Source organism: Pinus tabuliformis, chromosome 9 (genome assembly GCF_031772625.1).
Source record: "Pinus tabuliformis cultivar Carrire ecotype Pingquan chromosome 9, CPIR1, whole genome shotgun sequence".
NCBI classification, from domain to species: Eukaryota; Viridiplantae; Streptophyta; class Pinopsida; order Pinales; family Pinaceae; genus Pinus; species Pinus tabuliformis.
This window is the reverse complement of record NC_142307.1, coordinates 143,605,879-143,632,341: the sequence shown is the minus strand read 5'-3', so window position 1 is coordinate 143,632,341 and position 26,463 is coordinate 143,605,879. Positions and strand designations below refer to the sequence as shown.

Here is a 26,463-nt window from a genome sequence, read left to right as displayed (position 1 = left end):
TAGTATTTCCTACACAGATACTATTCTATGATTACAGTTCGCTCTGAAAGGTTGGTTCTCGGGAAAGTGCTAATGCTAGAACAAGAACAGTTACAGCCTGCATCATAGCTGTGACTTGAGGATTATCTCTTAAGACTGGGAAACTAGTTTTTGATCTTAAAATAATTATCTATGATTTGGACCCAATGGTATATGATTTTTAGTTTGATTGATTTTAATTTTATATGGTTCCAAATCATAGAATATTAGAAAACCTCAAAACGTAGATTACGGTTCACAAAATTGAACAAGGCGGTTGAATGTCAATCTATAGACATTGAATATTATAAACACGTGACGAATCACCGCTGCCGTTTACTTTTAAGAAGACCTCTCGTTTTCATTCCCTTGTATTTCTCCGTCGATTGCCAGGCAGAAACAGCAGCGCAGTCTCCCCCTGCCGGAGCAGCAAAGCAGCCATGGACATCACGTCATATTAAGCCGTAAAACCCGTCATGGTGTGGTTTTTCCTATTTTCACTTCTATAGCATTATAAATGCTATTTGACATGGAGAATAGCCGTTGTCCTTTGAGTGACAGCATGTGGAGAGAGTTCTAACCTGAAGAGGGCATTCCATGGCTATTCCCCTCCCGTGTCAAATAGCATTTATAATGCTATAGAGGTAGAAATAAGAGTTTCCTCGTGATGTTATCAACTATTATAAATGGATATGGTTAGATGTGTTTTTAAGATAACAATTAAAAGACCCACCAAAATTATATACTGTTTTTATACATGGAAGGTTATAAAACATTTTTCATTTTTCATTTTATTAATAAAAGATATTATTATTTTAAAATGAATATATATTCAATTGATAATGAAAATTAAAAATATTGAAAATAAAATATTTTATTAAATAAAATTATTAATTCATTATCAATTAAAAATATTGAAAATAAAATATTTTATTATATAAAATTATTAATATAAACTAATAGAGTTGTTTTTAAGTTTGATTTTTTGAAAAGTTTTCTGGTGTATTTTTTGATGTGATTGATTTAAAATCTATAAAAATTCATTGAAATCACAAGTCTAATAGGTGAACTCTAATGTTTTCACCTAATATTCCACGAAATACATCTTAATAATGAGTGCACCTCTGAGAAAACCTTGAAATGTCTGGATAAACGTTTCTCACCTTCCCTTTTGAGGAGACGCAAACGATGCCACTCCCCCAAAAAGGTACGTGTGGGCGTCACAGTGCTCGCCGAATGTGAACTTTGAAGTTCGAAATTTGGCGAACCCAATTTTTTTTCCAAATTCGTTGCGAACGTGATAGTCCAATCTCAAATTCGAATCTCAACGAATTCGAACCTAAATCCAAATTTTATAATGGCATTCGAGGTTACAGTTCGGACTGTTTTTGTCAGTTCGGACTGTTTTTGTCAGTTGTTTTAAGGTTTATGAGAAAAACCATGGGAAGCACAGTTTTCTCTTGTTTCGCTTCCTGCCAGTGAGATTTTTGCGGTGACCATTGGTTTGGCTTTATTTACCATCGATAGACTTTCATAAGCCAAAGTTAAGTCTGAGTGTATTTATTCTTTTATGCCCAGTGTTGTCACTTTACTCTATTATGCTCTGCGTTGTCACTGCATGTTGTATTCTCTGCAATTCCCTGAATACACTCACTCTATTATGCTCAGTGTTGTCACTGCATGTTGTATTCTCTGCAATTCCCTGAATTCAATTTCTAGGTGTTGCTTGTAGCCGCCGCCCAAAGCTTGAAGTGAATAGTGATCATGATTGATTTTGATTTTTTATTATTTTATGTCATATATATATATATTTATTGAAAAATATGTATAATGGAACTTAAGGTCGAACCTCATTCGAAAATTCAAATTTGAATAGAACTTTGAAGTAAAATTCAAACCCCAACTGTGTGACATAGTTCCCCCTCAAAATGGGCTATGCGGGATCCTGTTTGATAGTGGGATACTGCCTACTCGTTCAAATCATTAATATGTTCTTCCTGCAGTGCTCTTAGCCCCTTAAGTTTTTACAATGAAGATATTGATATCAATCCACGTTTTACAACGAAGATATTGATGTCAATCCATGTTTTACAATGAAGATATTGATCTGCCTGTTAAGATTAATTAGTTCCTCATCTAGGGTGGTTATATGTATGTACAAGTATAGATTTATCACTCATATCAACCAATACATTTTGACATAATTGCATGGAGAGAAGCAGAAAAAACTATAAATACGTATTCCTGCAATATGAAATATGGATCACGTTACTTTGGTTAGCTCACCCACTGTCCTAAACTTCTGAGAGGAACAATCAGATTTACAAGGCAGGAATTGTGATATTTTACATTAGAGCTTGGACTTTTGTCAACATTGAATAGATTGTAGCTTTCTCTGCAGAGACTTCTTTTAGGATTACTGTATGAAATTATTCTAAAGAGCATCGTTCTTACTATTATGGTGACTGTGGACTTATGTCCTTAAATGAAATGGTGATAAAATTACATACTCAGTCTTCAATGATTTGCAGGTTGGAACATCTGTTGTCACTAGGCCAGATGGAAGACTTGCACTGGGCCGCCTTGGCTCATTATGTGAGCAGGTACAAGATATATAATCCAATGATATGTATCTACTATATATTATCACTGTATAAAGCCCGCTTAAAGTGTTGTACTAACTTATGCAAATGTGTGCAGGTAAAGGAAATGGTATCTGAGGGTTTTGAAGTTTTGCTTGTAACCTCAGGTGCAGTTGGTGTTGGAAGACAGAAACTTCGGTATCAGCGACTAATTAATAGCAGGTTCCAATTTGAAATTATGTTCTTGTCGCTGACATATTCAAATCTTCCTTGGTTATTCTCACAGTTCAGAAATATTTCATTGGTAGATGTTATTTTATGCGTATAAGAAAAATCCATGCTGCATTTTTACGCATTACTATTGTGTATGAAAGCTGTGTGTTTGGTTACTGTTATCGTTGAGGTTTTCTTAGTTTTTGAAGTGATCCCTTTGTAGATCTTCAGATGCCTAGATGAGGAAATTTGCACTGTTTCTGCTTGGTATGGTTGAGTTTCTAATGTAAGCTAATGCAATTGTGTTTCAACTTTCACGTCTTTTCTGTTTGACAGCTTTGCAGATCTTCAAAAGCCTCAGCTTGAACTTGATGGAAAGCCATGTGCTGCTGTTGGTCAGAGTGGCTTAATGGCTCTTTATGACAGTCTATTTAGCCAGGTGTATATGGCAATTACAAACTTGCTGCAACTGCTAGGAAATGCTAGCTTACCATTTCTCAAACGACTAACAATGACAACATACCTTAAATTTAGAACTGACTTTGTTTGCTAGAAATATCATTAATATGATGAGACGGCACTAGGATGGTATTTTTATTAAATGGTTTAACTTCTCTATGCTTTTAAGTGCCATTCCTGTTAATTTGGTTTGCTTGGATTTTGCAGCTTGATGTTGTGTCTTCCCAATTTCTCGTAACTGATAATGATTTCAAAGATCGAGACTTCATAATCCAACTGAACGAAACAGTAAACATATTGCTCGAACACCGAGTAGTTCCTATATTGAATGAAAATGATGCGATCAGCAGAATAAAAGCTCCTTACCAGGTAGAATCATCATCTCCTTGAAATTCAGTGGTTTAGAGTAGACAACTTCATTAGATACATATCATATAGGTATGTGATGTGCACCCTGCTATGCGTTTATATCACATCAATAAAGACAACATTGCTAAATTTTTTTTTGGGTTACAACATGTTACGTCCCCAACCTGCACTTAATGATAAAGGCCTAATCCACAAGGTGCATCCTAAGAGGTAAGTATTAGGACAAACACCACTATCACCTAAGCAAGCTAGTAGCTACCCTCTCACTTTAGGTTGGCTCATTTCCAACTCAATGGGGTTATCCTTGGGTATCAGGGTTATCACTTTAGAGGGTTTCCTTTGGATATGTCTGTTCAATTTCCTTGCCTTCCAAGGATTTTTTTTTGGAAATTAAGAGCTACTATTCTCAATGATTGTAAACATTGGAACCCTAATCCAATATTAGCACCACCTATTTGGATTGCAATCATGGGACTATCCAATAAATACTCCCCCATAGTGAGCTTATTATTAATGCACTTCCCTAAGCAATTTATGGTACCTGCATTTGCAATCATTATTTGAAACTCTGGTGTTGGGTGCATAAAGCAACTTAGAAGTTTGGCTAATTTGGAATCAATGAAGTTATTGGTACTTACCATAATCAATCAACATTGTAACTTTTTTCCTTTCGGTTCTTGATATATCCTTCTATATTGACAATTTGAGAAGTGTTGATGTCATCCAATGCACGACAAGATATGGTTGGAGTGGTCTCTTCCATCTCTAGATCTTGTGGTGGTTCTAGTTCTTGATCTTTTTCCTCTTCACAGTCTATGTCGAATAATTTCCTCTTGTTGCATTTATGCCTCTTATTGTACTTCCCTTCACATGTGAAAGATAGTCCCTTTGCTCTTCTTTCATCCATTTGCTAAGTTGTTAACCTTGTAGGTCAAGTGAGGTAACATGGTGCTCTTTATAGTTATTAGTGGCCACCATTCTAGTAGCCATATTTTTTCTTTCAACTTTCCTTGCCACATTGAAAGAATGCTCTAGGGATATAAATTCTAAAAAACATAGCTCATGTTGAATGCTAAGTGCCCATAAAGAGACTCAAATTATCCTCTAGAATGTTCTTTACTTTGGGACTTCATTTCTCAAATTGCTAAATGTGCTTTCTAATTGGACATGTTCGTTAGAGATTTATTGATTGACTAAAGAATGTGTTGCTCTTAATTACCTCTATAATGTGCTATTGATTCATATCCTTTATTTTATCACAAAGTATTGGTACTAGAGATATTGATTAGGTTTTAAATATAAGGATACAAGAGTTACATTTTGTAAAGTTGGCACTTAGTGTAGACCAAAGAATTAATCCATTTCCTATACAATCTCCATGTTTATCAAATTTTATATCATCATCATCTTGCAAGCCACTAGTGTGTGCCATGAAAATTACCAGTAGAATTGAGTTGTGATGAAAATCATAATTGTTGTGATAAAAATTCTAAGGCCTCATACCATGTGAGGGGTAACACTAGCCACTCCAAAATCAAGCACACAAAGATGAATGTGACAAGGAAAGTAGTTGGGGGAAGTGATTTTCTTTTTCCCTTTAGTTTTCCCTAAACCATAAATCTCCCCTAGGTCCCACCTTTAAAGGAGAAGTTTAAAAGATGCCATTTTATACCTTTTCAATAGGGGTGCTTGGGCAAGTTAGTGAGTGCATAAGTAGCATCTAGGGTGGACTAGGGATTGCTTATGCAGCCTGCTCCTTGGTCCAAGATTTTCCAAGGGAGTTTTACGCTCCCTAGAATGGCAGGGAGCCTCTAATGAGGGCCTGCAGTGCTCTCCTTGGATGCTTCCTATGGGGGTGCAGTTCTAGGCAGGAATGGCACTTAGGAGGGAACACATGGTAAGTTGGTAACCTTGCATCATACCAATCTTTAGAAACTCTTTGTTGGCATGGTAAACTGTATCAAACCCACTAACCCATCAAGTTGTGTGTCCATCGATCCATCGACCTATTTGTTGAGAAATCAAAGGCAACTAGATTAGGGTGATTTCTCTTACTTTGATAATTTCTTGTGAGTTGTTTTACTTAACTTGGTGTACTTATAGTTAGCTTCTTCTTTTACTTTATTATTGTGTTCTTTATCATCAAACAACTACTAAACATTGAAGATCAATGAGACAAGAGGATATAAAATATAGGTTGCTAACTAGGGCCAAAACCTCTCCTCTTGAGATGAAAACCCACAAAAATTCTTCTCTTCTTATAGAATTTTCAAATGACGAATTCCAAGACATAAGACCTATTGAAAAGTGTAACTAGGTATGGTCTTCATAATGACATATAATTATGATCTTTGTAAATGATGAAAAGAAGAAAATAAAATTATTTTTGTAATGCCTTGCTTCATGGGTTTCATGAGCAAGAGTTTTTATTTAGATGGCTCCCATTGAGAGCCTTAGGATTTATCATTAGAGTCAAAGAGTCAATGTCATGTATGAAGAAGCCCTTCTTGGGCATGTGTCAAATGTATATGAGTCTATTAAGCCCTCTGTTAATTTTAGGTAACAATGGTATGTTCTATGCTTAAGAGAAATTTACTTCAATTTCTTTATTAGCTCAATATCAATACTCTGTTTAGCAATCACATCAGCATGATAGTAAAATGCAGATAGAACATAAACATATACAATAGAAGACAAGCCAAGACAAGAGGACACAAGATGTGGCACCAGCCAGGTACAAACCCCAATGTGGGGAAACCCTTGATCAATTCTTCTTATATTTTTCAATAGTTTAGCTGAGAGAGATAGTACAAATTACAAATCTGATAATTTATGACAACAGCAGAAAAAAACCTAACCAGAAAAGTCAATGCTGGTCCAACAGGGCAGAATTCTTCTTCTAAGCAGCTTGGTCAAACCCAGTCAACTTCAGCCTCCAATGGTAAACCCAAACAGTCTGAAAAAGTCCAGTCAAATGTTGGTCAACGAAAGTCAAACTACAGCCAGATCTAGGGCAGTCAACGTTGGTCAAATGGGAGGTCAAATAACCTCAATTTCAGTGCCCAGATCTGCGGCCTGCCAAGGAGAAGACACCTCACCAAATCCGCAGTCAAATGAAGGTCAACACAACCCAAAACGGTAACCTCTGAAATTTGGTCAAACTGGTCAACACAACCAAACAGAAAACATCCTTCTTTCGCACGTGTGAGAGATAGCTGCCCAGATTAGTGTACCCAAACAAGTGGTCATGTATCTTATTTCATAAACAACTTAGTGCTTCTCTTAAGGGTTATTTGTGATGGTTAGTGGTGATGCATCTTATTTCATAAACAACTTGAGTCTTTTAGGCACTTAATGCTATTGTGCTAGACAATTTTTCTAGGGGGATTTGTAGGCTAATCGGAAAAGAGAAGCTTCATTAGGGGTATTGCTGCCAATTGAAATTTGTTGTAATTTGATTGAGTTATTGATAAAGCTTTGACTTATATTTAATTATCTGTTCCTTTTATCTTCTATATATACCATGACTCTTCTACCTTTGTATGAAAAGTGAATCACTTTGAAAGGTTTTTAGATATCTGTCGTTGTTGTGGCTCTATCTCTTTTGCTTTTGGTTCCCCCCCCAAACCAAGAGTGTTAGGAGTGATGGACCTTTTCAGTGTTGGTGTTCCCAATATCCCTTCCAAAAATAGCACAGCCAGCCTCCCTCTGCCGCCCTGTGGTCACTTTTTGGACATTAATAGAAGTATCTCATCTGTATCAGAAAGTGTATTAGCCCCTTCATGTTGATTGATGAGTCGGACAAGGAGTGTTCTTCTGACACCTCTCTTTCAACCTTGCGTTTGAGTTTCACCACACCTTCCCATATTCTTGATGTGACTTTGCTTATGAATTCAATTCTGTGTCTTTTTCATTCAGCTAAGTTCATAGATATTTTCCTGTTTCTGTTGCTAATAGCATAGCTAAAGGAGCTGCTTATGCACTCCCACACTATGTATTTGTGTTGAATATACTCTGTTTAGTCCTACTAAGCTACTGTTTTGGTCGTTCGTCGGATGTTAATAAAATTATGATCTTATCTTTATTGATACTGGTTTTGGAATGAGCATTTCTTCCAATGTCTTAACTAAGCTGAAAAGGAGTATTTTAAATGCTATTTTATTTGCATAGAATTTAATTAGTGTACCTGTAATGAACAACAGATATGTGAAGGGGAATTCTTTTTCTTTTATTTTCTGGTTATATCTGTGCTTTCATGCTTAAACATTGAAAGTAACTGTAATACAATGAAAGTGTTTTTCTACGTTGACCTGTTCATTTCTGATAATCCAAATGACTTTTCAGGATTCTTGTGGAATTTTCTGGGATAATGACAGTCTGGCTGCTCTCTTGGCTCTTGAATTAAAGGCTGATCTTCTGATTCTTCTCAGCGATGTTGATGGTCTTTATTCTGGACCTCCAAAAGATCCTCGTTCAAAGCTGATTGACACATACATAAGAGATAAGCATAGTGAGGAGATCACATTTGGTGAAAAGTCCAGGGTAGGACGAGGTGGCATGACTGCAAAGGTTAAAGCTGCTGATTATGCTGCACACGCTGGTGTTCCTGTTGTAATTACTAGGTATGATTGCCTCACATTATTCTTGGTATTTTTTTCCTTGAAAGATTCCTTTATTCATGTATTCTTTGTATGAATGGTTGCTGCCTTTTCATTTTCTCTGTTCTTGTTTGTCTGTTAGGTTATTTTCCAGTTTCATGAAAGCATCTAAAGATCTTTGGGTATAGGAATACCTTTGGCTAGAATAATTTGGCATCTACATTGGATGTAATACAGACCCGGTTGTGCAGAGCAGTATTTAGTGACTCTTAACATCTAGAAGCAAAAAGAAAAGCCTTGTTTTCTCCTTGTTTTAGTTGAGCTTAAAGGATGGTTGAATGTTGATACCTGAATCATTTGGTGATTTTGCATTTACCAGCCGATATGCAATATTGTAGATTGCCAATTTTAGTGCATTAAAGATGACGGTATATGCTATTTCAACTTTAGAACTATCATGCTTTTCTTTCTGTTTTACTTTTTTTTTTCTTCCCCGGCGTTTGTATTTCCTTTTTTTTTTCATTGTATCTAATTGCAATGAAAATGTACCTATGAAAACATAATCTACATGTTCAGTGAATAGGTAGGGTAAATATGGCCTAGAAGAATGGAAAAATGTTGATTCTTTTGTTGGAAAATGCTTCATATGTTACTTTAAAGAATAACCAAGGACAATTTGATGTGAGATAGTTACATCATACAAGTGACATAGGAACTTCCTTTTTTTGACTTTGTATCTAATTGCAATGACAAGTATCTATCCAAAATATAACTTGCATGTTCATTGAATAAGTAGAGTTAAGTGACCTTAAGTCAGTTTATAAAAGTGGAAAAATGTTGATTATTTTGGGAAAATGCTTCATGTATGACCTCAAAAAACAACCAAGTACAGCATAATGCAAGATAGTTACATCATACAGATAACATGGGAACCAGGAAAATCCTTGTTCACAAATGGTAAAACAGCCATCATATGAGCTTGGCCCCCCATGGGGAGGGACTCAACATCACAACAAAAAGCATGTGGGTGAACTCACAGGACTAGAGTCAACACCTACTTAAAACTCTGCCAATTGCCAAGAGGACGGGGATGAGGAACCTCATTGAAAAGAGCTTTACAACCAGATGTTTCTAGAAAAAGACCATATGCAACCAAATGAACTAAAGTAATTTGTAGCTTCCCCTGATCATCAAGGAGGGGCCCCTTTCAAGAGAGTGGAGCTGCAAATAAGCATCAAAATTCACCTTGAAACCATGACCAAATATTCTAGTAGATTGACCTGTCCAAACAACATGTTGAATTGTCTCCTTACAACACACTACACAGGTTGAACTAGTAATGCCAACTTTTTGCAACCTACTGTTGACAACTAATCCATGATGAAGCAATAACCAACCCCATACTTTATGTTAAATCAGGTATGATCTTTTCAAATGGATTGACACTGCCATAGTGATATCTCCTCTCACCTTTTAATTAAGTGGAGCTCTATGTTAGAGTGGCACACCAGCTCATGAATATCCTTCATCTCATTTGTATGACTTGTCTTCCCACTTTTTCATCTTCAATCCCTGCAAAGAGAGCCCTTCCCTTACATCTCTATTTTATATAAAGAACTTTCTAGACTTGTACGAGAAAGACCCATGAGAGTAGCCTTGTCTACACCATAAATCTGTTGAGCATTGTTAAGTGTCATCCATGTATGCCACTATGTTTGAATTTCATAAGCCCTTCCAAAAAAGTAGGTTTTTTGACCCAACCTTTATTTGCATACTGTGGAGAGAGCCCAAGTTGATCCTTAGTCAATGTGAATGTTTAGATTGGTTGGGAGGTCAGATCCCAAGCAACTCAAGGACACTCAAATTGGAAAGTAAGAAACCCAAAACCTACATGCAAAGTTGCGTACACACTCCTAAGAGGAATTGGACTTAGGATAACAAAGGCCTTCACATTACCAATAGTGTGACCAAGCTGAGAAGGTCTCTAATCCCTCTAGTATGAGGTCCTTGTTGAATTTGGTGTTGCAATAAGACTTTCCAAGGAGCATTCCCTTCTACTACCCATATCACCCATTTTCCTAGGAGAGGGCTACCCCTTGGGCTTGGGCATTAGGGTTTCTGAAGCCCTCTTAAGCACATGGTAAGGTAAAAAAGTCATAAGACACAAAGGGTATCCATGTTTCTCCATGTTGTTTTCCCTACATAAAGCTTTGAAGCTGCCACACTTTTTCAACCTTTATAAGTTGATTTGGAAGGAAAGAGACACAAGTAATAATATGAATGGCCTATGCTAAAATTTTGTCCACCACTGCAATGCACATAGCAAGGGGCAAGTTGAGAATAGACCAATCCATCAATTTTTTTTTCAAATTTTCCCATGATCTACCACCATTGATCTCCAAGGGAAGCCCATATGCCAAAGGGGATGCCTGAATACCTAATGATCACCTTAGGCAAGACACACTTTCGCTTTGGATACAACCATTTTTGGGGATCCTCTTACCAATAATAAAGATATCTATTTTGTTTTTTGTACTCCCCAAATTAACCCAACAAATTTGTGAAAGTATCCAAACACAACATCGTGCCCTTGCCAGAATGTTGGGTTAACTCATATGTTAGAGATGTTAGATACCTAATCCTTCGGATTATTGTATATTGTAAATATTATTATTAACTTAGGAGCTAGGAAACCGGATTCGTCCTAAACCCCCTGCGAATCCCGAATCCGACACGATTAGGTCTGGATTCGTGTCCAAATCACAGGACACGTCGTGTCTGAGGGCGTGTCGCGATTTTCAGGGGCGTGTCGCGATTTTAGGACACGTGTCCGCTTTCCAGGACTTGCTAAGCTCAGCGCGGGCATGAAAAGGGCGTGTTTGCTCATTAATATTTTCATTTGGTAAGTGATTTGTGCTGTTGCAGCAAGGAGTAGAGCATTTTGGCAGCTTCATAATCAAGTCTAGGCCCTAGTATTGATATGCTATTCATGGTAATGTTAAATTCTTAAAGTAAAAGTGACATTCTCCTTAATCTTCATTTTCATCCTTTTACTTAAATTTTTAACATTACCATGAAATGACTCAGGATGTTTGAGAGTGGTTCCGGCCTCATTGGATTTCATATGGAGAAAGTAGAATTTTAGATTTCATTCAAAATCTAGTAGACTTATCAGTTTTTCAGGATTTTAGGATTGGGGGATTGCAATGTTTCCATTGAATTTTTTCATGTATTAGGGTATGGAACTCGTATTTAATCAAGAGCACCAAACCAAGAGCTTCTGAATATGTCGCTCCCGCTCCCGTTTTCGCTCCCGCTCCCTGCTTTCGCTCCCGCTCCCAAGTAACACTGTTCTTGATGATATGGGTCTGGACACCATTGTTGAGTTGGCATTGGCCAACATGGATCTCAATGATCCAGTGCTAGAGCCTGTTAGATTTGATGACTTAGAGGGGTCAGCCTCCATACCAGCAGATGCAAAGGCGACTATGGATACAGGGGAGGAGGAGGATGTAGAGGAGAGCAGTGGGGACCATGATGATGGGGACAGTGATGCTGATTCTGATGCTAATTGATGCCTTGAGGCTTGTATACCTGTAGTTGTTTTATATTTTCTATTTCTATTTGCCATTAGCATTGCACCAACACTACCAATGTAACACATTTTGATTTGATGACTTAATGAGAAAACTACAGTTGTCAGTGTGTTTATCTTACTATCTTGTAGTTGTAAGTTGTCTGTCAGTTATGAATTATGAATCATGATTTAAATTTTTAATAGATTTATCATTTATGTGACTAGTACCACTGACATTTATTTGAATTTTGTATGTACTATGCATGCTAATAGCTATAGATGAAGATCTATGTTTGAAATCAACAAATTTGTATCATTAATTAAAATTTGTGTAAGAAATATGATAATATCTAATTTTTAATATATATATTTTTAAATATATATATTATATATATATATATATATTTTTAATAAAATAATATATAACGTGTCCTAACGTGTCCTGTTCCGGGGGGTCAGCGTGTCCCGAATCCGACACCACGAATCCCGAATCCTACGTGTCCCGAATCCCCGTGTCAGGTGACTTAGCTTAGGAGAAATATGAAGAGTCATAGGTGAATAAGAAGAGTCGTTGGACATTTTGGAAGATGAAACCGAAGGTCATATCTCATTATATTTATGTGTGACTAACTTTAATAAAATTCAATCGGCCAATGGAGTTACTGAAGCCTAGTTTGTCAAGAGCTATGTCATTTGCAAAGTGGATATTAAGAAGTTCATTATCATTAGGAAAGTATATGCCTCTATGTTTCCTTGCATTCGTGATGCTTCCAACAAGTATTTGAGAGCATCAATTGCAATGACATACAGATATGGTGCCAACAAACAACCTTGATGGATAGAGCGTTAGAACACAATACGTGTCAAAAGGACACTATTCACACTAGCACATGTAGAAGCTCCTGAGAAGAGTAATGATATAAATCAATGATGCAAAGAGAGAAATATGAGCCAATCCAACATGTTGAGGACGAGGATCCACTTAACTCTTTTATAAACTTTACTAAAATCGAACTTGAAAAATACAACCTTTTGGCCAAAGTCTTGAGCCCACTAAAGGCCCTCTTAAGGAGTGATAAAATTATCAAGAATAAATCTCCTTGTCACTACGCAATGCATATTAAGTAATCTCTTCTAACAAAATCATAACATGATTTAATTTTATAAATTACCCAAGTTTATGATAGCAGGACAACTTTACTCCTATTACATCTGTCAATTCCTAGGACATAAAGTACTTCCTAGGCCACTTCGTTAGAAATAGGGAAATTGATGAATAATTAATGGAAAAGGAAAGGGAAACCTTATGTTTTGGCCCTTAATATCATGTATAATGATTTAAAATATTTATAAACTGGTCCAACTAGTTCTTTATAGCTAGGAATTTTCATTATTTGTTCATGTAAAGACTTTTAAGAGGGAGCTTTGCTTAGAGTTACCATTTTTGCACTTTATTTGTTATCCTTTTTTGTATTTTTCTTTGATTTTTCTTAGTACTTTTCTTCAAATATGCATTTTTAATGTTGGACTTTGGGGCTAGACCTTTTTAACGAGGTGGCATAGCTCTAGCTTCATTATTTTCATTTTTAACATTTATGCTCTTCACATCACTTTTTTTGGTTTATTTAACTTCGGCTTGCATTGTTCTTCAATTTCTTCATTTAGAACATGCTAGATGACATTTGATAAGTCAAACATAAATGGAGATAATATATTTTTATGGACATGATGGTAGTGAAAGGGAAAGGATGTAAAATGGTAAGTATGGTTCACTTGTGTGGATGATGAAATATGCCAAGCGAATGCCATTGAATCCCATAGAAACTCCTCAAAACCCAATGAAACCCCTCCAAAAGCCCCTGGGCCCACTAATGGAGTAAACCTGCTCTTGTGACCTAGCTGCCTCTGACCCTGGAAGTCCATCTTGACCACGCCATAAGGGAAACCAGAAAAAGGAACATGACAAATCCTCCCGCCCCAAGATTGTTTGCCCTGAAGCAATCCATATTTTTCGACTATTCTGGCAGTGTAGTGAAACTGAGAACCAATACCCGGATCCCATACATACCACTGGGTGATACCATGCCTCTGTGCCAGCCAACCATGAACAGATCCCTTAATGCTCAGATCCCAGACTGAACTCTGTCTCGTCCTTCTGTCCGCAGATCCTCCTGGATCCCAATGCCACCATGGCCAATCACCAACACCCCTATCCCATGACTCTAACTGTGCTCTGCCTTGGGCCATAGATGTTGCTCCACTAGTAGAGTACCAATTCATCACCTCTCTCAAGTCCAACCCTTGGCATATATTAAGGTCAACTCCACTATGCAATTTTCACATTTGAATTTTAGCTATATATTATCTTTATGCATTGTTATTTACAACCACATATGTCTTTTTGATTTGACATAAGTAAAAGGACAATTGTGAAGTGCTTTGACATCAGTGAAGCATATACGGGGCTGATTTTACAGTAAATTGTGGTTGTAATGGTGTTATTATTATTTCAGATCGAGTTATTGGCTCATAAGTGACCTTCAAAGGGTTGAAACTTATCCCTTTGGTTTGGTATCTTTCACCTTGAATTACCGGGAAGTTTGGGTTTTTTGGAAGTGAATCATTGTACTCTTTCCACTACTATTGTGTAACTTGTTTTTCAAGGTCCTAAGGCTGAAATTTGTAAGAATTCGACAAACATTCTAGGTTGAAAGTGAAATTGTCGTTTTGCATTGAATTTTAATTTCAAGAAATTTTGACAGAGGCTTGGGCAGAGATTTTATATGAGACATTTAATAAGGTAATGCATTTCTGACCACCCACCAAATCTTGTTTAACACATTTAGGAGTGAAGTTGATGATCCCAATGTTAAGCAACTCCCTGATACCACCTCCCTTGATAGCTTCCTAGCACATCTTCAAATAAGCGGGGCACATCACATGCCACATTTGTTTGTAAGATTTAGTAGGGAATCTACCAAGACAAGGGGATTTCTAGTGATACTAAGAGGGCTATGTGAGAGAGAGAGAGAGGACTTAGTAGTATAAGTCCTTGACTTTTGATTCTTCAGTCTTGCTCTTCTTATGTGGGGCTTCATCGACAATATTCGCATGCTCTCTTTCTCTCTTTCCATTCCTTGGATTCTCTGGACATTGACTTTTATAATGACCCATCTTATGACATTTGTAGCATTTAATCTTTGATAGGTTTGCTTTCTTCTTTTGTTCCTTGTACTTCTTGAAGGTTCCCTTCTTCTTGTGATGAATGAAATATGCATTCAAGGTGTTTTCTTCTCCATCCTCCTTCGTGTTGTTTACTAACGATATTCTGGCTTCTTCTTGAGTGCATGCATTCCACATCTATTCGAATGTTGGAGTATCCTTCCAATTGTTGATTCCTGATGCAAAAACACTCCAAGAACAATTTCATCTATTGCTTGGAGTTCATCTTTGATTCTAAATATCCTTATAAGGAAGGATGTCATAATATTGTCCTTTGTCATCTTAATAGTTCTTAATTCATTTTTGAGGCTTGTAATTTGACTAATGTTCTTGATTGTGAATAATTTGGGTAGAGCCTCATACATTTCTTGAGCGGAATCTATGTTGGATATATATGGAATGAGGTTGTCCTTTACTCCATCCACTATTAAGTTCATGGCCAAGATTTCAGTTTCTTTGAACTTTGCTTTCTCTGCTTCATCTATAGGCTTCTTGAATTTTCCTAGAACTAGATCCAAAACTTTGTTCTTCTCGAGGATGAGATCTATCCTCTTTTTCCAGGCTCTGTAGTTGGAGGCTCCTTCTAATTTTTTTTCTCCCTTCATTGAGTTTGACATAGTTCCTGTAGATAGTAGACTTCTTTTATATTATCCTTTTCCTTAATGACCTTCTTTGAATCTCCTTTTTCTTCAATAAATCTTCAGACTGCCTTTTTTTTTCTTCTTCACCTTAGTGCCTCCAAATCCATGATGTCATCACCAGGGTGCCTTATGTTACCCTTCTAAGGGAAAAAAGCGTGACATGGCATTAATATGCTCAAGCGTTGGGGTCCATTAGTGACGTGCAAGCCCTCCCATGTCATCTCATCATCATCTGGGCTCAAGAATAAGTGATGCCTATCAAACAGTGTCAATGATAGCATGGCGGCATCCTGGGTCCATTTGAGCACATAATCAAATAATACAACAAGCCCTAGTGGTTCATTGTTCTAGGATCTAAGGGTGCTCTAGAGTGTCAAGTACCATGTGTGACGATCTTGTAGCACAATACTTTGCTTTGGAGGGGCAACTTTGTATCAACAAGATCATATTTGTTCTCTAGAATGGGTAAAACGACCTCTGGGATGTTGCAAGAAGGGATGAGAGTCATCTCTCTGGAGGCCTCTACTACTGTTATAATACCACCTAAAAAAATCCTCTTAAGCTCAAGTGAAATCAACAATCATTAGAAACAATAACCATAAATGCATGATACTGGACCATAGCAAATGTTAGGGGCGCAATAATACTTCGCACAAAGCTCACCTTCAAATGTCTAACTATATCAAGCCTCATAAACAAGTTAGCTCCTTATATTAGGGGTGGTTAAGTCAATAATATTATTAGATGTTTCTAGCTCCCAAGGGGAAATTGCATGTCCTACATTAGCCCATCAATATAGGTGTGTGTGAAAGATGGTGGCTACGAAGTGGGAATGACTTCAGGGTAGGGTGCGATAGCCATGCCATGTGACCAAGTGATGGAGGTCCAACATCCCAACTTCCAAGTATATAGATATAAGGAGGGAGAAATCATGGAGTCATGAGTTGCCCCTTTACTTAGCCTACTTTTCCACCCCTCTAGTGTGCCTTTTACTTTATAATTTTCCTTTATTTGGGTGCATAACTAAGGAACTCAAACTTGCATTTGAGATTTTCCATTACCCCTTAAGGATGAGTCAGTTTATTGCTCATCGGGGTTGGGATAATACAAGAGTTACTTTTTATGGATGAAGCATCATGTGCTTGAGGAATTGGGTGATGGATAATGAGGGGGATAGAGCTCCTGCTAGGTTTTTCCCAACCATATTTTGCATCTTATCTTTTCTTTCATTGTGGATTTCTAATGCTTTTATCTTTCTTTTAGTTGCATCAACCTCCAGGCCTAAGTTATTCATGCCCAAAATCAGAGATAATGATTAGAGGTGCCAATCCCAATGACCAATGACCACTAGCCCGAAGAAGGGAGATGAATAACAGGGAAAGATGGAAAATGATAAGTATGGAATATTTTAGACACACTACTTCAATCAATGCCTAACCAGACTGACACTAGTAATGCCCTTTCTAAAACTCTAAGGCCTTAGAGGAGGTCCCATTGGATTGGAGTCAAAGACTAACCTCCCAAGTAAAGTGAGGGAACAAGAATGCAATCAAGATTTATCAATTATCCAGTTTTCCCCTTGACCCATATTAGTATGCCCATTATTAAACTATGAGTCCCTCAACAATAACAAAGTCTGAAAATATAATTTTCATGAGTTGTAATTCTTATCTTGATGAGGTGTTGTTATGATCCACTGATGAGTTTTCAGTGAGATCTAGAAGATTAATTGATGTATTATAAATTTATATCTTGGGATCAATACAAAATATATACAATTTCTTAAGGTCCTTTTTGCCACTTGCTTGTCTTGTCTCACTCTTGCTAATTCTTAACATGGTATCATAGCAAGGCTGACAAGAGAAAGGTTTGAGAAGTTGTGGTTGTAGCTGCAATCAAAGTGAAAACACATGGTATTTGAGTTATCAAAGGTGGAGTAATGATTGGTGTAGGTACAAATTTGTTGGCTCTTTGTTGTGGTAGAAATAAATCCATTTTTGGAGGTCAATAAATTCATTGTAGACAAGAGGGTTGAACCTATGTGCTTGTTAGAATCTTGGATATATCTGATGAGATCTAAAATTGTTGATGTTAGTTAATAAATCCGAGTGCAAGAGGAGATCTAATTGGCTCCCCTTGGACTTGATTAGGCCTTTGCGTGCAATTTCTGGGCCAAGGAAAACATCGATAAAGCTTACCCTCAAACTTGAGGATAGGAGGCTAAATATATTCAGGTGGAAAATCATTATGAGAGTTGTTAAAATTGGCAACTAGGGCCAAACTTCATGTAGGTCATCTTATTCATGGATGACGATAATTTTATTAGATTCCTTTCGTCGGGAGGTGTAGGATTGATCTAAAGATCATCTGATTCCGATAAGTATTTATGGAGATATGAAGTTATTTTGATTATGTACTAATTGTTAAAGTTGGCTAGCAACTTATGTAGGTTGAGAAGCCCAACAGTCACATCTATTCAACTCCAACGTTTTGCATATAAATACAAGGAGTATTCTCCTCATTTGCACACTTCACTCTCATCACATCTCTCTCTCTCCTGTGCAGAAAAGAGTCTCTTCTCTCTACTGCATAGAAAAGACTCTTCTCTCACACGTGTGGAAGGAAGGCCGCATATTTTAGGGCTACAACTGCAGATTGGAAGTTTGACCAGCATTGACCATCATTCTCTCTCGCTGGACTGTGCAGTAGGTGAACCTGACTCTCTTTGGAAGGCTGCATTTTTTGGTGAAGGAATCAAGGCGATCTGACGGTCGGTTTGCAAGATATTGACTGCCCTAATTTAGGGCTGATCTAGCGTTTGCTGCTGCTGATGTAAATCAGATTTTTGTACTATTTCTCTCTGTTGAATTATTGAAGATAAAAGAATATTTGATCAAAGGGTTTCCCCATAATGGGATTTGTCCCTAGCTAGCCACCACATCTTGTGTCTCTTGTCTTGGCTTGTTTTCTGTCGATCGTTTAATGTTCTATCTGCACTTTACTTAATGTACATGTGATTGCTAATCTGTGGATAATAATAAGAAGGATAAGTAAACTGCTCTAAGCATAGAACATACCATAACTTAACATGGTATCGGAGCTTAGGTGAAGACAAAGCCCGAGCAAGAGCAAGAGAAATCACCAAAGAGAAGATTGGCAAGGCTATCGTAAAAGAACTATGGAGTCCTCAACACTCTTCCCCACCGAAGACAAGCTCCGTGAGAAGTCTGACTATCATGGATGGAAGATGTCTCTCGATCTAACTTTAGAAGATTAGGGAGTGTTAGACCATGTGAGAGGCAATATTGTTGAGCCTCCATCAAATGCACACGCTGTTGCCAGGAACAAATGGAAATCCGGAGAAGTCAAAGCAAAGAAGATCATCAGGGACTCTATTGACAAGCACTTGGTGGCCTATGTTTCTGAGCTGAATACCTCCAAGGAAATCTACAATAGACTGGTGAGTTTATTTAAAGTTAATGATGCAAATCAAGTTTTGTTTCTTAGAAATAAGCTGAAGGAAATTAAGAAGGGCAAAGATAAAAATATGCAAGCATATTTATTAAGAATCACCCAGATCAAGAACGATATCCTATCTATTGGAGAAGTAATTCCTGACAGGGAAATGCCACTCAACTCTTGGAGGACTACCATCTGAATGGTATGTATTCAGGACTACTCTCCTCAACAATAATGTAAATCCTGGATTGGAGGAATTAATAGCAATATGCATTCAAGAAGAAGCAAGGATGGAAGAACAGGAAATGCGAGCACTTAAAGGTCATCCCGTTGTCTTTTCTTCTCATGCTAAAAGAAGAAACCATTCCAAAAGGAAGACTGGACCAAAGGGTGGAAAAGGACAATGTTATCATTGCAATAAACCAGGTCATTATGCAAGGGAGTGTCGTGATAAAAGGAACTCACACCGACATGATGATCAAAACCCCTCTCAAGGCAATCAAAGAAATGGCAGGTCAAATGGCCGAGGTAAAGGAGTGCTGGAAATCAAGGAAGAGGAAAACCATTCAAGAAGGCAAGAAATTCCATGTATGAATCTAACACTGTTGACAATAAACAGGATGAATATTATCTATCAGCTGCTCTATCTACCTTTGCTCCTCCAGACTCGTTGGGAAATTGGCTTATTGATAGTGGTGCCTCAAGGCACTTCACTGGTTACAAAGAAGTTCTCCATAATTTGATAGAAAAAGAAACCAACCTGGAAATTGTCCTTGGAGATAATATGAAATATCCCATGAAAGGTGTAGGCAATGCCTCTCTTAAATTGAATCAAGGTAATACAATCCACCTACAGGATGTATTATATGTACTTGATCTCAAAAAGAACCTGGTGTCCATTTCGGCAATGGAAGACAAAGGCTACAAGGTGGCTTTCAACGATGGCAAGGTACGGGCATGGAAAAACAATATTAAAAATGCCTTCACTCTTGGGTTTCAAGTTGATTCATTATATCAGGTTGGAGGAAGTCCACTAGGTGTCATGTCTTGTGACACATCTCTTCAGTCCGAACTATGGCATTGAAGTGTTGCTCATCTTCATTATAAAGCTCTACCTGATGTAAGAAAAATGGTGACCAGGATGCCCGAGTTTAGATTAGAGCAGGAAGGTGTATGTCCCGGATGTGTTGAAGGAAAGCTAAAAAGGCCTTGAAGCCAAAGCAAGACCTTTGATATATTGCAGTTAGTTCACTCAGACATATCTGGTATGATGCCTGTGAACTCCTTGGGAGGATATTCATATTACCTCACTTTTACATATGACTATTCTCGCAAGACTTGGATATACTTCTTGAAAAAGAAAGATGAAGTGTTCTCCTGGTTTTGACACTTCAAAGCCTTGATCGAGAATCAAACCGAAAAGAAGATCAAGGTCTTAAGGACTGATAATGGGACTGAATATGAATCTAATGAGTTTCATGACTTTTGTAAAGAGGCTGGCATTAAGAGGGAGACTACTGCACCGTACACCCCTGAACAGAATGGTGTGGCGGAAAGGAAGAACCGTACGATTGTGGAAGATGTCCGTTCTATGCTCCATGATCAAAGACTTTCAAAGTTTCTATGGGCCGAAGCTGCAAACCCCGCCGTATATGTACAAAACTGATGCCCCCATCAAGCATTGGGTTCCAAGACTCTCGAAGAAATGTTCACCGGTAAGAAACCTGACGTATCTCATTTTAGAATTTTTGGAAGTCCTGTATATTTTCATGTGCCGAAAGAGAAAAGGAACAAATTGGGTGCATCTGGAAAGAAAGGAATATTCGTGGGCTATAGTGAAAATACTAAGGGCTATAGAATCTATGTAGCCTGTCAAAGGGAAGTCGTGATTAGTCATGATGTCACCTTTGACGAAGATATGACTCTCAACAAGGTGAACAATCCTCCTACTGTGAGGAGCTCTCAAGAAGCTGACATCAGGGAACCGAAAGAAAAATATGATGAAACAATGCCCGATGTGGAAGAACCCATGGATCCTATTGATCCTCCTCTACCTGAGCCTTCCTCTTCTCGGAAGAGGCCTTCATGGCTTAGGGGGACACCTGATGATGCTGAAGGACATGCTGCACCCCGAGGAACCTTTTGTGAAAGTAAGAAACCAAACAGGTATCAGGGATACCTGACCATCATGAGCATGATCATTCAAAATGAGCCTTCATCATTCTCAGATGTTGTCAAGCATCAAGTATGGAAGGATTCTATGACCGAAGAATAAGAGTCTATTATGAAGAATGATGTTTGGGAAGTGGTTCCCAGACCCCTGGACAAGACAATTGTCACTTTTAAATGGCTTTACAAGATAAAGCATGCAGTTGATGGAAGTGCGGAAAAGTATAAGGCTCGTTTTGTCGCTCGTGGCTTCTCCCAGAAGGAAGGTATAGACTATGACGATATATTTGCAAATGTTGCCAGATATACCACCATTCGCTCGATCATAGCCCTTGCGGCTTCACAAGGATGGAAACTACATTAGATGGATGTTAAGACCGCGTTCTTGCATGGTTCAATCAAAGAAGAGGTCTACGTGGAGCAACCCGAAGGATTTGAGATTTATGATCGAAAATCTCATGTGTGCAGGTTGAAGAAGGCCCTCTATGAGCTGAAACAAGCACCCTGGGCATGGTATGAGAGGATCGATAGCTACTTGATGAAGCTGGGATTCACTAGGAGTGAAGCCGATCCCAACCTTTACTTCAAGGTTGAAGATGACAAACCTCTCATACTGGTGCTATATGTTGAAGACCTCTTTCTAATAGGTGCAGACTCTCTCATTCACAAATGTAAGAGGGAGTTGGCTTCTGAATTTGAAATGAAGGACCGAGGACTGATGCACTATTTCCTAGGACTCGAAGTTTGGCAGAATCCAGGGGAAATTTTCCTATTTCAAGGAAAATATGTGGTCAAGATATTGGAAAGATTCATTATGGTGGACTGCAAGCCCATAACTACCCCGATGGAGCTCAACTTCAAAAAGTTAAGCGGTAGTGTTGCTGGACCTATTTTACGAAATGCCACTGAGTATCGTCAACTCGTCGGAGTATTAATGTTCTTAGTGAACTCCCGTCCAGACATATGCTTTGCAGTGAACATGTTGAGTCAACATGTGGTTGAACCTCACCACATACATTGGATTGGTGCCAAGAATCTGTTGAGATATCTTCGTGGCACAATTACTTATGGGTTAAGATACATCACCGGAGATGTGAGACTACTTGGATATACTGATGCTGATTGGGAAGGCAATGTGGTGGATCGTAAGAGCACTTTCGGGTGTTGTTTCTCCTTAGGATCTGCTTTGATATCCTGGATGAGCAGGAAGTAGAAGTTGGTGGCTTTGAGCACCGCTGAGGTAGAGTATATTGCTGCTAGGATGGCCTCCCCTGAGGCAGTCTGGTTACGAAAGCTCTTCAGTGAGCTATTTGGATATATAATGGATACCACCGTGATTCTATGTGACAACCAGAGCGGGATCCGTTTATCAAAAAATCCCGTATTTCATGATCACTCCAAGCATATCGATATAAGTTACCACTATATTCGAGAATGGTGCAGCGAGGAGCAATAAGGCTCCAACATATCAGTATAGATGAACAGGTCGCTGACATTCTGACAAAGCCCCTAGGAAAGGTCAAATTATTGACTTTCCGAGAACGACTTGGTGTCGTTCAGAGACCCTCTAATGAGGGTCAAGTATGATGTACTGAGCTCTGGGAGCTCTAGGGGGGGTGCGGGGTACTTCTTGGAGCGACAGAGTAGGAAGCATAAGTTGGTGGCTTTGAGCACCCCTGAGGCAGAGTATATTGTTGCTAGCATGGCCTCCTCTGAGGCAGTCTGGTTACGAAAGCTCTTCAGTGAGCTATTTGGATTTACAATGGATACCACCGTGATTTTATGTGACAACCAGAGCGGGATCCCTTTATCAGAAAATCCTGTATTTCATGATCGCTCCAAGCATATCGATATAAGTTACCACTATATTCGAGATATGGTGCAGCGAGGAGCAATAAGGCTCCAACATATCGATACAGATGAACAGGTCGCTGACATTCTGACAAAGCCCCTAGGAAAGGTCAAATTATTGACTTTCCGAGAACGACTTGGGTGTCATTCAGAGACCCTCTAATGAGGGTCAAGTATGATGTACTGAGCTCTGGGAGCTCTAGGGGGGGGGTGCGGGGTACTTCTTGGAGCAACATATGACCATAGTGTGACTCACCATCCCCTGTTGGTGCACTTGGTACATGGTAACAGGTTCAACCTTCCCCTGTGACACTCCGTGGCGACTATGGAACAGGATGATTAGTTCTCTTGTGGGCCTGGATGATGTGTTCTCCATGGTGATTGTGGACAGGATGATTCGCTCTCCTGTGGACAAGATGATTCGCTCTCCTGTGGACAGGATGATTCGCTCTCTTGTGGGATAGGATGATTCGCTCTCCTGTGGACAGGATGATTAGTTCTTCTATCGAGGCATCCTACCCATGCAATCTGGGACTCATGGGAAGTACCTCTCATTTGATCAATGAGCAGGGAAATGAGGATAGGGACCATAGTAGTATCGATGGGCGCAACGTTGTATCTACCGTATTCCCTATGCTAGGATGTCCTTCACTGATCTGGGATCAATGAGACTGGTTTGGGACCAGTGAGAGTGGTACACACTCTGAGACTGACTTCGGGTCAGTGGAGGATGGTATGATACATCTTCGATCATTTCTTCTTCAAAATTCGAACAAAGCAGAGCAGAACCGAGTAGAGCAAAGCAGAGCAGAGCAGAGCAAAAAGGGTCAAGCCATATAGGTCAATGCATTTGATGGATGGACAACAATGATGGTCCGACAGATTGCAGATGAAGTTCTCCCTAGTTGAGAGGGAGTGTTAAAATTGGCAACTAGGGCCAAACTTCATGTGGGTCATCTTATTCATGGATGATGATATTTTTATAAGATTCGTCTCATCGAGAGGTGTAGGACTGATCTAAAGATCATCCGATTCCAATAAGTATTTATGGAGATATGAATTTATTTTGATTATGGACTAATTGTCAAAGTCGCTAGCAACTTATGTAGACTCAGAATCCCAACAGTCGCATCTATTCAACCCCAACGTTTTGCATATAAATACAAGGAGTATTCTTCTCATTTGCACACTTCACTCTCATCACATCTCTCTCTCCTACGCAGAAAATAGTCTCTTCTCTCTACTACATAGAAAAGACTCTTCTCTCACACGTGTGGAAGGAACGCCGCAGATTTTAGGGCTACAACTGCAGATGGGAAGTTTGACCAACGTTGACCATCATTCTCTCTCTCTGGACTATGCAGTAGGTGAACCTGACTCTCTTTGGAAGGCTGCATTTTTGGGTGAAGGAATCAAGGCGATCCAACGCTCAGTTTGCAAGATATTGACTGCCCTAGTTTAGGGATGATCTAGGTTTTGTTGCGGCTGATGTAAATCAGATTTTTGTACTATTTCTCTTTGCTGAATTATTGAAGATAAAAGAAGATTTGATCAAAGGGTTTCCCCATATTGGGATTTGTCCTTGGCTAGCCGCCACATCTTGTGTCTCTTGTCTTGGCTTGTTTTCTGTCTATTGTTTAATGTTCTATCTGCACTTTACTTAATGTACATGTGATTGCTAATCTGTGGATAATAATAAGAAGGATGAGTAAATGCTTTAAGCATAGAACATACCATAACTTAACAAGAGTAGATTCATTGCATTGTTAAGAAGGCAGCGAGTCATTAGATGTTGTCAATGCCATCTTTGAGATGGAGTATTAAATCATTGTTTGTAGTGGATTGCATATTGATTGGGAGCCAACTATTAATTTACTCTGCCAAGGACTTGCCAGAGCCACCAAATCGCTACCACCATATAGTTACAACTCTCTGAGAGGCATCTAATATCTTCCAACTCCTCTTCATGGCAAGAAACAAAGGTTTCAATGTATGTTTCCATTCCATCACCAAATGATCGTTAAGATCTCGCTTAATTATGGTCGACTTTTTGATACTGTGCATATGAAAAGCGTATGACAGGTGGCATTCATTCAAGATCTTTTTGATGCATGGAGGGAAGCCATCTATTGTCTAAAAATGATTTTAGCATCACAACAAATTAGATTACTTATATTTGTTGTCTATTTCAAAATCGAAGGCAACGTGCTTATCTTAAAATAGATCGTTGCTAAAAAATACGCCAGTCAAGACTATGGTTTGTATACTAGATCCATAAATAAAATAGGGTTAATGTGCTAGTCCCCAGTGTAAATGATGATGTGGATTTGATTGAACATTCCTTTCCTAAAGGAATTGTTGATTGATGACCCACCTTCCTTCAGAGGCCTCTACTATTTTGATAATACAACTTGACAAAACCCTCTCAAGGTCAAGTGAAATCAACGATCATTAGGGACAATAAACATAAATACATCATAGTGGACCATAACAAATGTTAGGGGCACAAGAATACTTAACACAAAGCTCACCTTCAAATGCTTAACTAGATCAAGTCTTGTAAACTATTTAGCTCCTTATATTAGGGATGGTTAGGTTAATCACCCTATTAGGTATTTCCAGCTCCTAGGTTAGCCCATCAATCTATAGGTGTGTGTGTTAAAGATGGTGGATGTAGAGTGGTAATGACTTTGAGACAAGGTGCCATAGTCATGTGACCAACTCAGGGCTATGGGGGAGCGCCCCCCATCCTTGCACTTGCTTCCAAAGCGCGTTTTGAAAAAAGTGCATAGGGAGCAACCCACAGAGTGCACTCTTGAATCACTCCCATTTGGGAGCAATTTTTGAAATCATGCTCCTGCCAAAAAAATTGCTGCCTCCCTAGTGCTTTCACAGGTGGTTAATACTTCTTCTGCATAGAGGTGTTGGAGCACCTATAGCTTCATCCACAATGTGAAAAGAAACTACCTCAGTGAAATTGGGAAAAAAGCTTGGTTTATATACACTACAATTTGAGGTTATTGACAGCATGCTCTATTTGATAGAGCATATATCAATTGGGACAACAACCTGGAGAAGGATAATTTGGAGGATGGAGCCTTACATTTAGAAGAGTTGGAACCAAATTTATTTTCTTTTCTTCCCAAAAGAAGTATGCTCTACTGTTCAACACCCTTGTAGAAGTATGCAACAAAGCTAGTCAGAAGGAAAAGTGTTGGAACAACAAGTTTTTCTTGCTCCCATTATAAAACAACCTACACTAGTTCATATACTTGTGTAAGAAAACATCTCTACAAGATTATATT

The 26,463-nt window shown here is 38.5% G+C and overlaps 1 protein-coding gene across 4 annotated transcripts in view; it reads left to right on the top strand.

Moving 5' to 3' along the window:
* The window catches only part of LOC149147515 (delta-1-pyrroline-5-carboxylate synthase-like), a 75,856-nt gene that overhangs the window by 29,652 nt on the left and 19,741 nt on the right, over positions 1-26,463 (top strand). For 3 of the 4 annotated variants that reach the window (XM_089439837.1, XM_089439836.1, XM_089439838.1), the window contains exons 2-6: positions 2,550-2,621; positions 2,719-2,822; positions 3,150-3,252; positions 3,480-3,641; positions 7,986-8,263. In XM_089439837.1, coding sequence (XP_089295963.1) covers positions 2,550-2,621; positions 2,719-2,822; positions 3,150-3,252; positions 3,480-3,641; positions 7,986-8,263 — 719 coding nt within the window. Of the gene's footprint in view, positions 1-1,153; positions 1,226-2,549; positions 2,622-2,718; positions 2,823-3,149; positions 3,253-3,479; positions 3,642-7,985; positions 8,264-26,463 lie in introns of those variants that run through there. The other variant, XM_089439839.1, reaches the window with a different exon arrangement.